The sequence below is a fragment of the Malaya genurostris genome, chromosome 1 (genome assembly GCF_030247185.1).
Source record: "Malaya genurostris strain Urasoe2022 chromosome 1, Malgen_1.1, whole genome shotgun sequence".
Taxonomy (NCBI): Eukaryota; Metazoa; Arthropoda; class Insecta; order Diptera; family Culicidae; genus Malaya; species Malaya genurostris.
Genome location: NC_080570.1, coordinates 58,865,993 through 58,880,768, shown reverse-complemented (window position 1 = coordinate 58,880,768; position 14,776 = coordinate 58,865,993). Strand labels below are relative to the sequence as shown.

Below are 14,776 nucleotides of genomic sequence, written 5' to 3'. Positions count from 1 at the left end.
TGAATCCAGTTCCAAAATTATGTTCCAGAACTCAAGTTCCTAAGTTCAATTCCAGCATGCTTAATCTGAATTAGGGGTATGAGCTCAGAAACTGGAATCAGGAGTTAAATTTAGTTTCTGAAGTTAGTTTCGAAATTCTGGTTCAGATCTAATAATATGTTCCGGAATTCTGAATTTTTGTTCCAGAATTATCGAAACCTGAAATTAAGTCCAGATTTTAATCTAAAATTAAGTTCCCGAATCCAGACCCTATGTAGTCAGGTACCTCAAAACTGTCGTCCGGGTGCGAAAAATGGCAAGCTAGTGTGATGGATTTTCCTCATTGTTTCCAAAAGTTTTAGAAAATTTTGTTTTTCAGTCATTTATGGTTATCTCACGCTATTGAAAATTTAATCACAAATTCCTGATCATATTTCCGATAGCTTGTAGAAAACATTATATTGTTGATTAAGGTACATCAAGAGATATTAGGGATAAAGTTCTGCCCATTCTTGTACAGGGTAAATTTTGAAAAGGCGCCCCATAGTAAAGTAAGTCGTATTCACGACAAAAAGTGTATACTTTCGGATGGTTTTAAAAGTACAAAAGCTAATAATTGGTTCTGCTCAAATAATTTATTCACTTTTATAATTTATATTTCCACTATCATGTGTTACCTTTGTTCATGTGTGTATGGTTTGGAATAGCACGGGTTCGTGTTGTCTTCAGTGTATTGATTCTCAATGAAATCAGTTGTTTTGAATTAATATTTTCCATCGTTTTGTCTTTGCAGTGGTGTGCATTGAGATTGTGAAGTGTGGCACCGTGATGTAGTAGAGGGCAAAAATAACAATCGAGTGAATGTACTTTCAGTAGGATTTGAAATCACGATAGTTGAGAGCTACTTTAGACTTAAAATGGAACGATAGAATTAGTTGTAACAATTGATCTATTGCTTTCTAATGTTTTTTTTTTCGAACGATCTCATTCAAACATATTCTAAAAGCCTTTTCACAAAGAATCTCGTGCTCTCTGTCCCTATCTTTCATTTTCTATGCACTGTCCATAATACACTGAAAACATTCACGTGGTCATCGGATATCTCATTCAATTGTACGACATAGTTTTGTTCAGTTTTCTCTTTAATTGAAACTGTTTTATGCTTACAAGCAGTAACAACATACAGAATGGTTATCGTGTGTATAAATATATTTTTTCACTATTTCTTACATTTAAATATCTCTTATCTGCGAATCAATGATGTATACATATGAAACTAGAACTGAATCGAAGCAAACGAATGATAAATTAAAGCTATTTACAGTTAGTTACATTTAACTCAGGCCAAGCCAATCGTATAAAAGTAGACCAACAAGAAAATCCTTATCCTTGCTGGCACAATGTTGTATTTAATGCAAAACGCACCGAATCAAAGTTTTTTTTCTTCTGCCTGTTGTAAAACTATCCACTGTTGAAAGCATTCGATAGACTAGATAAGGAGAACGGCCAAACGATAGGCTGTTTCTTCACCGATATAGTACCAGATCTTTCTAACGCTGCATCATCGGTGTTGACACAGTGCAGTGCTGTTCTGATTGCAACGATACTCGAAACTTTATTGCTGTCATTGTTGGTGTGGTCAGCTGCATTCAAACAATTGTTTGATTTGACTGGCATGAGGAGAAAGTTTTTACTTAATTGAATATTTAATGTGGAATTACTATACATTATTATGGGTCAAATTTTCTGAAACAATGAATGAATTTTTGTTTGGACAATTTTATTCGAAATTTTCTAGAACATTTCGGGAAACCTATAATAATTGAATGTGCAGAAAATTTTCTGAACTAACTGCATTAATGTCATAGTGATATGACTATTTTTTTCTGAGCGTATTTCTCAATTAGGTGTCGAAGAAAAGGGTAACCAGGAACAATTTTTGTGTGTTAATACGTGTAAATATATATTTCGTTTTTTGCGGGAATTTAAAATATATATGTTTATATACAAATATACTACTTTTTCGCCACCATTCAAGCATTACAGTAATTCGTTCTACAATCACATACCTTTGATCAACCTCTATCTTTTTCTCTATCTTCACCACATACCATTTAGGCTTTTCTAGTTTGTCAGGGTCAATATAGCTTGTGCTTAAGTTCTATATCTGCGAGAAAAAATCTACGAGATAATTACAGCAACAAAACAACTCGAATTTCGCAGTGGTTGGTGGCCGTGCGCCAATAAATGTATGTTGACTTGTGATCTGCTAAATCGAAATGTCACTTACCTACCACATATTTACTTATAATCTTGTGGAATGGTAATATTTTCAAATGCTTCGCATGGAGGGACCTTCACTGTCGTATTCTCTTGTAATCCGTCTATGTATTGTAACAATACAGTGATTCTGAAAACAAAAATTGTGATTTTAGTTGGAAAACTGCAAACCGCGGGTTACAGTGAATCGATGTAACAACATTGAAATTAAAATAAAAAAAAAGATCTCAGGTTTGCTCTGTAGATTGGGTATGTTCTTCATCGCCAATGCTTTGTTCTGGTACGGCGTATTAAGAAATGTGCATACGCAAAACAATTGTCATTCCGTATACTAGCAACAAATTCGAACACAACTGTTGTTAAAATGAAGTTGTAATTATTAGTTTCATTGAGGGTAAATGAAATACTCTGAGATAAAGCGGGTCGCATTACTAAAAACTCGCATGAAAAGCGAAACGGGTACAAAATTGTCCTAGGATTAAAGAACTGCCAGATATTTTCATAGAAAATCTGTATTACCTTGAATTAAAAATCTGTATTTATCTGTATTCACTATTACATAGAAATTTTTTTAAATCAAATGACTGAGATAATGTTACTCTAACATTTTATGGCTTAAGAATAAAAAATCGTCCAATAATCATATCTCACTCTACAGCCAGAGTTACCGTATTCACAGATATTTCTGTAAAACCACAGTTTTTTCGTCTATTTTGCCATACAGATTCTGTGTTACAGAACACAGATTTCTAAAGATTTTTATGAATATTTCATAAAAATGGCAGATTTTAAAAATGTTTTTCACAGATTATGATCGAGCATATGCAACACAGATAATATAATTTATAATTTCTCATCAACAAAACATGATTTCAATTCCGCATACTTTCAAAATGATGATGTTGTGACTTGTATCAGTTGTATATCAGGTCATTCAACTCTCAGTGTGATGATAAAGTTTCATAATACGATAACTTCGTTTATTTGTTTATACTTTTATGAATATCTGTTAAAATTTGTTCAAGTTTCAAATGTTTATATCGTTATAATTCAGTGTTTATCACGATTTTACGATTTTCAGATCAATTTGTGATACGTCCATTGATTACGGAAATTTTTTCTCGATCTTTCTACCAAAGAGCTAAGCTTCGTAGATCTGTATTGAATTTAGGCAATCTTTATAAATTCTGTATTCTGTATGAAATCTGTTTGCGCCTGTAAATTTGTATAATACAGATAAATCTGTATAAATATAATCTCCGTCTGTACAGAAGGAAATAGGGGCTGGGGTCCACTAGGAGATTGATAGTACCTATTAGCTCTCTCCGGACAGTATCAGCCTAGATGCCGTGTGGAATCCGGCGGAAAAAACTGAACCAAGAATAGATCCACTGGGTTCCTGCTTCCATGTCGTAAAAGGCGATAATTGCAGGAGTTTCTTTTTCCTTTCAGTTATCAGATATTTTCAATGTTTTACTTCTGATTACTCAATTTTACTAAATTATCTCTTCATTCAACCTATCAATTTCCGTCTAACTTCGAAAAAAAGTTTGGAATTTAGAATGTTTTCTTCTTCCATGTTATTGATTGTCTGTCAGGATTATAAATTGAATGATAAATAAATAAATAATCTATAACTATTGCGCAAATCCGTTGATATTACAAAGTTAATAACAGAGACAATATTGAACACGTAGTAAAAAACACTTGATATTAATATTTCAAAAAATAAATTAATATTTTTCTTGGTAGCCGGCTGCCCAGATCAACCAATATAACGAATTAATAGTTTTAATAAGTAATTAAAATAAGAAAGCGGAAATAATAAAGAACAATAAATAATAAATAAAGACGCGCGTGAAATCTGTTGACCTTTATTTGGTGATTTAAAATGATTTTATAACAACTGTTTAGAATATGTCAATGCAATGAATTAACTATTTTGTCTAAATCCTATTCACTCGTTTATTTTGTATCGCGTAATTTCTTATATAAAAATAGGGAAGTTTTCATTCTTTACGCGATAGTATTGCAATTTTTTTTCAGTTTTCTCGAATAAGAGCTGTGAATCAAGACATGCCGGGACTTCAATATACGATATTGTTGAAACGTTCACTCGGGAAGTCAATGAGTTTAGTGTTACATCCGAGCATCTTGAAACCGGAACATACTAAGTCGCCCGCGAATAATACCAATACTGAAATTTTTACTAACAAATATCATTCTCCCGTGACACTTGTGGAGTGCGCAGTAGTATATACGGCCTCTAGTAACAACAAGTGTTGGACTAACATCCCTTCCCATTCCTTAGACGATCTACGTTCGGGCCTGGCCGGCGCCGGTACTGATCAATGAATTCTGGGATTACCAGAAGATGTACATTGAAGGATGATTTACAAGTCCCAGGTCGGATCATCTAGAAACTCCCTGTACAATTTCAGCTAATCCCGATCAGTAACGGAGTAGCAACCAAGGGTGGTCGCTCAAGCTCAAGCTCTCCGTCTGTACAGAAGGAAAATGACTGGCATTACTGTTATAGTTATGAATAGGGCTTTAAATCATAGATAAAAGGTTCACTTCAATACGTCAATTGTCAATCTAAAGTATTGTAAATACTGTCAATCCAATTGACTTAGTAACCTGTGTCCGCATTTTTCGAAATAATCTAGCGTTTAGAGCTTTGAATATTGCAGCTGAATATTGAAACATTGAGATAAGTGTTTATGGCACATATTAAACAGTTTTCCCCTTTGGAGAGAAAGTACTTGATGAATTGATGAGTCGGGGACGGATATAATATGATAGATAAGTCGATGCCTTCCACACAGCCCGCCTGGGTTCGATTCCCAACCTCGCACATGGGGTCAGAAGGTCTGGCCCGAAGAGGCGAATGACCTGTATAACCGAAACAAAAAAAAGTAGTTTTAGTTTTTCGATAATATTTCCGTCAATCCGGTCAAGTTGCTAATACTCCTTGTATTAAATTTTATCAGTATCCAGTGACGTCTCAGATGTAAGTGAAAACTAAAGATTGTCAATAATGTCATTAATAAAACCGCTTCGACGTTGCAACTGAGACAGCCAAGAATACCAGGTCATTTATTTTAAATCTGTGTTCGAGCCAAAAATCAGCCAGAGCAAAAAAACATAGGATCTCGCCACTTTCAAACGCTCTGTAGGACACTTTGTTTTTCCTAGCAATTTGAAGATTGTGAAAATTTTATTGTCATTTTTAAAATCTGTGTAGCATATTCAGAAACTGTGACACTCAGATTAATCTGTGAACCTGGCTCTCTGGAGACAGCAACTTGTTTTCAACTATTATAAACAGAGAGGCTTCATCCTGAAGGTGTGCATAAAAGTTCTCACAGATTCAAACGTGACAGAGAGACCAACAAATCTCAAAGCCGAACTGAAAATTCTCTCTCTTCTTGAATCTGCGCAGTAACTAATGTGCACAGAAAAGATACTAATACTGTGACAAGACATACTTGCACTTTTAAGTTGGATGTATATGAGATGTGTGTAAATACACGCAATTTCAGTGCACAATGCAAAGTTTTCGAGTTCGTTGGGCTGTCATTGACCAGCAAGCGCAAGTAGCTTATAATGAATTTGTGTATATGATGCTGTGCTCTCATGGAATGAATAGAGAATCTAAAAAATAATAGAATGTGGATGGAGATGCAATTAATTCCTTCAATTCAACCGGACGAGACGCCACTGTACTATCTGATGAGAAAAAAAATTGGAAAATGAAATGTGAATGCAACTATGTAATGAAAAACGCGCAAATGTTACCACAGAGACGGGACTCGAACCCGTTGCTAGCTGCTAATTGAACTACTCTGCACATGTAAATACATCAAGAGCTTCGCTTCACTTGGCCACCACAGCATTCAATTATAGTCCTATCTCATGGAAACACATTCAATAGAAACCAAACACACACCGCATCACAAGTCTATACTCGCTATTTTGCTTTGCCGCCAACCAACAAACAAACCCGGGTTGACGGTTCCATCCATAGGACGCTGGTCTTACAAAGCAGCTGTCGTATGGTCAAGCCCCGACCAGGAAGGATTCTTAGTGTCAGTAGGATCGTAGTACTAGCCATGCAATGATTCTACTTCTTCATAGGAATCGAAGTGCTGTTCAGTCAATGCATAGCGCATCGATGAAAACAAATGATAGTTTGCAAAAGCCAAGTCTAGTGAATACGGCGGGTGGGGTTTCGAAGATATAATCGTACAAGTGACCAATGAACAAGTGAAAATATATTATTACTGATACACTTGGTTTGATGTTCTCGAATATGTGACGTTAAGATTTTTATAATCTTGAAAGACAAGCAATAACATGGAAGAAGAAAAACTACCAAATAAAACTTTTCTCCGAATAATTTATTAATATTTGTATTTGGTAATATTCTTAAGTTTATTATGTAACCAGTGAACATCTGTGCTTGTTCCGGGTTGGCGGTTCAATGCATAGAGCGCTGGTCTCACACGTCAGTTGTATGATGTTCGAGTCCCGACCTGGAAGGAATCTTAGTGTCTGTAGGATTTCAGCCCCAGTCATGCAACTGTTCTGTACGCCATGAATATCGGCTGCGAAATCTGTTGAAACATAAGGACAAATTCCACAAAAAGAATGTAATACCAAGGCTTTGCCTTCGAGCTTCTGTGTCAAACCTTAGATTTTTATATTTCTGTTCTAATACAGCTGTTGTATTTGCAATTAAATTGGATAATCTTTTTAAAGCCATCATGTTTATGGATGCAAATTGACTCGAATTATGGGGGCAAAATGCTTAGGAATTCACTTACAAAAACTAATTACTAGTTCAGTTTTTGCAATGACTGAGTGGAAACATAGCCAACATAAAAAATTTACAGAAAAGATGATTTTTTGGAAAAAGATACGCTCAGTGACAGGACTCGAACCTGGGGTGGAATCATGTAAGGTCATAAGTGACTATCACCTCCTGGTGATAAAGAGGGGATCACCAGAATGTTTGCAATCACCGAGTGTGATCACTTTTACTATCACCATCACCGGTGATTGATCCAACTTCACTCCAATTATCACCTGTCAAGAAACGTCAATTTTTCAGGAATAAACCGTTGATATTAGGAGTATACCGTTGATATTAGGAGGAGTAACATATGAAAGTGGCGTATACCCATATAATATTTTAAAATCTAAATTTTTATTGTTATAGTTTTCAATCCTTTTCATTAATTCGAGTCATGTTTATCAATGATGATTTGTATGGATCGAAGAGTAACGTTGAAAAAAATTGCCTCACGAGTATGGCAAACTGCGCACAAACAAATAAAAAATTAACTTGTTGGTTTAATTTAGTGCCGATATTTATGTTTCAATGGAAATCAATGTCACAGTCAGTTCTTTGGGATAAATTTGCTAGCTGTGAAATGATACGAATTGTTAGATCTTCTTGATATTTCACAACGGATGGCATTCCTCTCGAATGAGAAAGATCCGTTAAAAAATTTTGTGTATAATTTTCATTCACTTTGCGATTATGGCATTTCTTGTTGTATCATGATCACAGAGCTTTCGAATGCTAGTTCCATTTTGGAACTTTAATCCACCGGTATTACGAATATCCACTATGATAAGCAACTAATTGTCCAAAAATATTGCCTTATTTAGTTCAACTCACAAGAAGAAAATTAAGAACGCACTTTAATCTTTTTTACTCGTTCAGTTGAATGAGACTGATATGTCGCTCACTAAATCACGACCATCTAATTCTACTGAAAATGTTAGCATAGATTTTTTATGTTGTTACGTTATGTGCAACAGGAGATGTCTACATTCATAAACTTATCACTTTTCCAGAAAGCAATTTATCTTTGACTATACCCCAATGATATTCCTTCAAATGATAATTACAACATAAATGAATTGATTTAATTGATAAATACTACCGTTCATTCTATGAATTCTCTAAACTATACAAACTAAGTTACTTTTCATTTTGGAATTTAATTTTGACACAATATCAGTACGAATTTTATTAAAAAAATATCCTCTCCGACCAATTTTGGTAGGTTATGTTTATATCAGGGGCTTAAAATTCACCTAACGGACAATAATTTATAAAGCCACTTCTCAAAAAATCAAATCACTACTAAAAGTGATAACTAAATTGCTATCACCTTCATTTTGACATGAAGGTGATTAAATCGTGGTGACTATCACCTTACGTAATGCCAACATTTGATAGTGATGTTAGCCTTTCAGCAGTGGTGACAGAACTTGGTGATTATCACCTTACATGATTCCAAATTTTCAAAAGTGATAATCACTTGATGATAATCACCTTACGTGATTCCACCCCTGCGTTCTCATGCATTCCATACATACGCCACCCTAAGCCTTGTGATAGGCATAGCTCTAAAACACGACTAGGCATGATAGAACGTACATCGAACATGGTCTACATACTGGCCGGTACCATACATCCAAACATCTTCTCTGTTCATCAAACGCTAGTCTTCTCGCTCTATACCTCTCGCACCAGTAGAGAAGGTATATCTTTCATGTTTGTTCACGATCAAGCATTTTGTTTCGCATGTATTTCAATGTGAAAGGTTTAAGGAGTATTGAATAATTAGATATTTTATGTATTGTACAATGCATACAGCAAGTGTAATTATGACTAAGAATATCGATGTAATTCTACGTTTTATTTTTTTACATTAAGATAAATCACCATTTCCTCAAGGAGTTTGTTTTACTCTGCTTTCCTCTACTAAAAACTGGACTGATAGTGATCTCACATATATTTCAAAACAATCCAAGATACGAATATTATTTAGGGTTTGAAGCGATCCAATCGATTTACCACTTCTTCATAACTAGTAAAGTGTTGCTCAGCAAATGCGTGAGACATCGATGAAAACATATGATAATCGATAGGGGCCAAGTATGGGGAGTGAAAGTTCCCATCTGAGTTCAGAAATGATGTTCTTGACCGCTTTGCTCTGTTTGCGGGGGCGTGCTACCAAAATGACTTTCTCATATCTTATGGAGCATTCTGGTCATTTTTTGGCAATGCTTGATTTAATTTGATCATTTGCGATTAGTATTTAGTTTCCCTTGAATTGACAAGCTCGCAGTACATTTGATCCTACAAAATGCACACCATCGTTTTCTTTCCGAAGCGATTAGGTTTTGCAGTTAATGCCGATGTTTAGCCAGAGTCGACTGATTTTCAATGCTTGGGATTCTCAAAATTCTTTATCCGTCACGACCCAGTGCATAAATTTGTCCGTTTGTCACTTTCCCTACTTTCTATCATTCAGCTCAAGAGGAACCCATTTTTCCACCTTATACATTTTACCCATGTAGTGTAGATGATCAGAAATAGCTTGAAGACTAATTTTTAATTTCCCTGTCATTTGATTTTTAAATTTGGGTCTGGTCTTCGTCCAACATTCCTTGTAATTCAGCATCTTCAAATTGGGTGGTTTTTGAAACGTTATGTTTTGACGGTGAATCTATTTGCAGAGACATATCTTGAACAAAATCTGGCACACATGGACTGCAAAATCGGTTAACACAGAAGTTACGCATTCGGAAGTACTGGCTTTTATTACCGGTGTCACTACACGATGAAAACCAAGTGAAGTGACTGTGACCCTTATTATGAGTATCACTTTTACTGTGGAAATCAAGTGAAGTGAATGTAGGTCCTTATTACGAAAGTCGCTTTAAGGGCCACTGACTTCACAATTGTATCTTTGGTAATCTTATTAGCTGAGTGGCACCTCTATGTTGTTGATTGCGCAGCCTACAATCTGCGACTTGCGATGCGATAGAGGCCAAAAACAAGATAAACATAAATTTTTACTAATAGTTCCAATATATTACCCTACGTAGGAACTAGTTTTATTTAATACTCACCGATTTGAAGCGAAAATGACCAGTTCATCACAGTACTTCAACGACTTCGTCAACCTCCGGTTGCGTCAGTTGCTCCTAGGAACATCGTCCGCCGTAGAGACTAAGAACCGTCTTCTTGATGCGTTTGATGTCTCTAGCGGTGGTTCGGCAGCAACCACCAACAAATTTCACACCCATCTCTATCCACTGCGGAACGTACGTTTCCAGCGGAACACAATCGGCTTGACCAGTCCATATCCCCGCGTTCCACACCTCTCCGGAGTTAGGATACACTATCAACGGTATCTTTTCCCCCTCACTTTGCAAATCGTTCACAGCCTTTAGCAGCGGCAGCGTGTGTGCCGGATGGACACAATTTATTCCCACAGCCAACAGATTCGAATTATTCAGCATCCGTGCTTTGTTCCACACACCAACCGCTGTTTCGGCAAAATTTTCTCCATGGGCAGTATTGATGCCGTCTTTGCAATGAAAAGAAATCCAGAACCGCACGGTAGGATGTTCAGCAGTGATTAGTTCAACTAAAGCCTCGGCTTCGCCGCGACTTGGAATGGTTTCGACCGCGAGAGCATCAACTCCGCTCTCGATAACGGCATTAATTCTAGGCCGATGCCATTTCTGGATACGTGCAAGTGGAATGGTATCTACGTAACTCCCGGTGTATTCGGATCCATCGTGTAGATGAGCTCCGTATGGTCCTATTGATCCTACTACCCACGGAATTTTGTGGGATTTGTTTTTCAACTTTTCCGCTAAATAACGCGAACGAGCTATTTTGGCCAGCTCAACCGATGATTTGATTAGTTTAATGCTGTCCTCTTCATTCATATCGAGAAAATCCATGAACCCTTCAATCGATGCCTGGTAAGTGTTGGTAAGAATGCAGTCAGCACCCGCCTCAAGGAAATCTGTATGCGTTTCAATCACTGCGTTCGGATTAGTGGCGTTGAAACGACAACTCCACAGAGGATCATTATCAATGACTTGACCAACGTGGGACTCCAGTTGTGTGGAGAAACCTCCGTCGATAACAATGATGCGTTTTGATCCTAGCTTCAGAGATCGAGATTTGTCTCGTACTGGTAACGTGAATGGAGCAGAACTAAACGGATCGTCTTCCGGTGTGTCGGGATTGTTCTCCGGAGAAAACTGAGTTTGCACATTTGTGTTTGCTGACGCGGCAGGCGCAACTGAAACTTGAGTGGGTTGAACAAGTGGTAGCGAAGGATGCTGTGGTGTTGAATCTAGAGGAGTTTTAAGGCTGCCTTGTGATCCTAATTGACGGATTTTGTCAAATTCTTCGCCAAATATGTGGTCTTCTGTCATTTGAGAGAAAGGAGTGGGATCGCCAAAAGGATTCCAAGTTTGCTGCTTATTTTGTGTAAGATTTAGTTGAGGATTAGACGAACGTGATTCAAAAGATGTGGGTATTGAATGCAGGTTTTGTTCCGAGCCGTTAGCACTTGATTCCGTCTCTGCTGGTTGGTAATTGTTTGAGGCATCATACGGTGCTAGGAACTGTGACGTTTCTGTGGTGTATGCTTTGTTGAAGGCCGAAGTGTCGCTCATATTACGACGATGACCCACGACTGATTGTTTTGATGCTAAATAAGCCCCGGTCGCGCTAGGACCTATTCCGGTACCATAGGGGGTACCGGATTGTGAAGAAATTGCGGCGTGGATAGGTGACTGAAGAACAGAGGATGTCGACGATTCTCTGGTCGCAACATTGGAGTTAGAAGAATCATTTTGGGTATGGGGAAGATCTTCGACTGTACTTGCTTCCCGAAATGGATCAGGAAAGTTTGGTTGGAACAGGTTGCTTCCCGATATTTCCTGATCTGGTGGTGGAAAATTCGCAGTGAAACTAGCTACAAATCCCTCTGGTTGAGTAGTTTTCTGTTCCTGTGGAACTACAGATGCTACACCTGGAGTTGGCGAAGAAAGAATATTTTTCGGTGATGGATTTGGTGGGAGCCCTAAAGAAAAACTATTGTTGACTGTAGCTTGAGATGCTTTCGGACGTTGGCGAGGAGCAACAGATGTGCCACCTTCAGCGTGAGTGACTGCAGATTTAGCTGCTTTATTACATCCCAAGACAACCGGAACACGTTTTGATTCACTTTCTAATGGCGGAACGGTTAGAGACTCTATTGCTGGCACGGCAGATTTCGTCAAATTGCGTACAGGATTGGTTTTCCCTGCAATTCTAAAAGCTATTTCACAAACCTGATATATATTAGGGCGCTTTTCAGCATCTGGTTCCAGCATATAGCGGATCAACTGATGCATTTCCTTGGAATACTTTGAGTTGTCAGGAATACTGAATTGACCACTTTGAATAGCTAAAGCACTTTCACCAAAGGGAAGCGTAAAAAAACATAGCTTATACAACAAACAGCCGAGTGCCCAAATATCTGCTTTAACAGTGATGTCGTGTCCAGAAAATAAGTCTATCATTTCCGGTGCACGATACGAGAGAGTCGTGTACTTTTGTATTTCTTCTTCGACCATTGTCCGGCCGTGAGTATTTGGATTTAAAATTCGTGCTGTAGCCGAACCGAAATCACACAATACAAAGTTTCCAATATCATTTTGCAAAATGTTTTCAATTTTTAGGTCCCGGTGAATTATTGGAGTTTGACACTGGTGCAACCGAGCTACAGCTTCTGCTACATCACAGAAAATTTGAAGGACATCCTGCTCACTAAATCCATTCGGTATTCGGGCATTCATCAACGTCAGAAGATTTGTCTTACAGTAAGGCATTAGTAACAGTATCTCGTGCACTCCATTACCTTTTGGGTTGATGCTGTGGTCAATGTAACCGATGATGTTTTTGTGGCCGCTAAGATTGCTGGCAATCTTAATTTCTCGGCTGCAAACACCCAGGTCATGTTCGTTATTGACGTACAAACGCTTCAAAGCATATCTCTGGCTGTTTTGTCCTTTGACTAGAAATACAACAGCAAAACCGCCTTCAGCCAACACCTCCTCAACAGTAACCACATTATCCCTGCTGAGTTTGAAGGTTTTTCCAACAAAACTATTTGTTTCCTTACTTGGGGTTGCTTCGTTCTTGGTTTCGAACTTGGAAATCAATTTTTTCATTGCTCCCTATTTTTTTTTTTGTTTTCTCTAGGTCAATCGCTGATGATGTTACTATTTCTATCGCTTTGCACTTACCACTGTAGAAATAATTTATTTTAATTTGCCGAATAATTACTTTTATTGAAGCTGAGTAATTTTCGTCGAAAGCTCTTATCACAAGACTAAAACGCTGCACCTCTTTACTCAATACTCATAAAATTCCGATTATTCTAATACTCGAAACTGCAAAACAATAGAAGATGACTCATTCTTCGCAGTGATAACACTTTTTGCCTCTTATCGGAGTACTTTTTCGCTTCGTAATCCGATTTATTGCGACACTTCGATTCACACTGCACTTTGGATAATGTCCCTGCTTTCTAGAAGCAGCACTCGTTCCGCTGGAAGTTTCGCAAAATACCATAGGTTAATACGCACGACAACAATACGAATCAGCTACGGAAAGGAAAAAGTATACTGCAAAATATTCACCATCAAGAAAAATCCTTGTGGTTATAGGTGATTAGGGTGACTAGAATTGTGTGACAGCTGTGTACAGTGTTGCTAAATTTCAAACAGAATAACGTGTTCGTTCGCACCTGTTTGCACTAACTTGACAGAAATTTTAGCAGCCGACAGATACCAGACTACCCGTAAAAAAAAATAAACCATTGATTTTACAGCATAAACAATTGATTCACAATAAGATCTATGGGTTAGAATACATTTTATTGTATCTTGATAACATTTTTTTCATTACCAACGATTCAATATATTGTTTCTACGGTTCACAATTAAATTTATTGTACACGTGCTGGTTCAAACAATATGCAAACTGTACATTTGATTGTTTTCCAAGAAAACATGTATGAGAAAATTTTATATTTTGAATTGTTACGATACTTAACAACCTATACATTCTATTGTAAAAAGCATGTGCACAACTAATTGAATGGTGTATAACAATACATTAAAATATCTTTTAATGGTCAAAGCAAATTTGTTGAAGGTTTTTTTAACAACAAATCGAATTCTACAATATTTTTTATTTGGGTGGATAACGACAGTTCTGCACATTGAAATGAAATGTTAAGGCGTTGCTCGTTTAGAGATGATACTTTCAGCAAGCGCTGTCATATCGGTAGGATTCAGTTCGTGCTGGCATCTCATCAGACACAGTCGACAATTGCTTACGGTCGAGACGATAGAAACAAAGACAATACAGTGTAGTGAACAATAGAGTGTACGAAATGGGCAAATACGATTTAACAAAGCCTGAAACTTGGCCTACAAGACCGAATTCAATTTGTATTGATTTCAAGCGCTGCAAAGTTAGGCCAGCAGCAACCGAAATTGAAATCTTGCTTAAGGAACGAATGCATCTAAACGTTACTGATGTAAGTGAGATTAGATTCAACAAGGCGTCTAACTGTGTGTACATTATGTTCAAACGTGAAAAAGATGCAATTGCATTTGCTTCGGTTAATAA

The 14,776-nt window shown here is 37.1% G+C and overlaps 1 protein-coding gene across 1 annotated transcript; it reads right to left on the bottom strand.

Annotated features, from left to right (window-relative positions):
* Window positions 1-595: 595 nt before the first annotated feature.
* On the bottom strand, window positions 596-13,818 carry LOC131440181 (BMP-2-inducible protein kinase). The gene is made up of 2 exons (XM_058611242.1): window positions 10,198-13,818; window positions 596-2,389 (listed from the first exon to the last, which is right to left on the bottom strand). The coding sequence occupies exon 1, from the start codon at window positions 13,306-13,308 to the stop codon at window positions 10,273-10,275; it is 3,036 nt and encodes a 1,011-aa protein (XP_058467225.1). The 5' UTR covers window positions 13,309-13,818; the 3' UTR covers window positions 596-2,389; window positions 10,198-10,272.
* Window positions 13,819-14,776: the final 958 nt, after the last annotated feature.

Excerpts from the sequence above, each read along its gene's own strand:
- LOC131440181 (XM_058611242.1), bottom strand. The coding sequence starts at position 13,308 with ATGAAAAAATTGATTTCCAAGTTCGAAACCAAGAACGAAGCAACCCCA.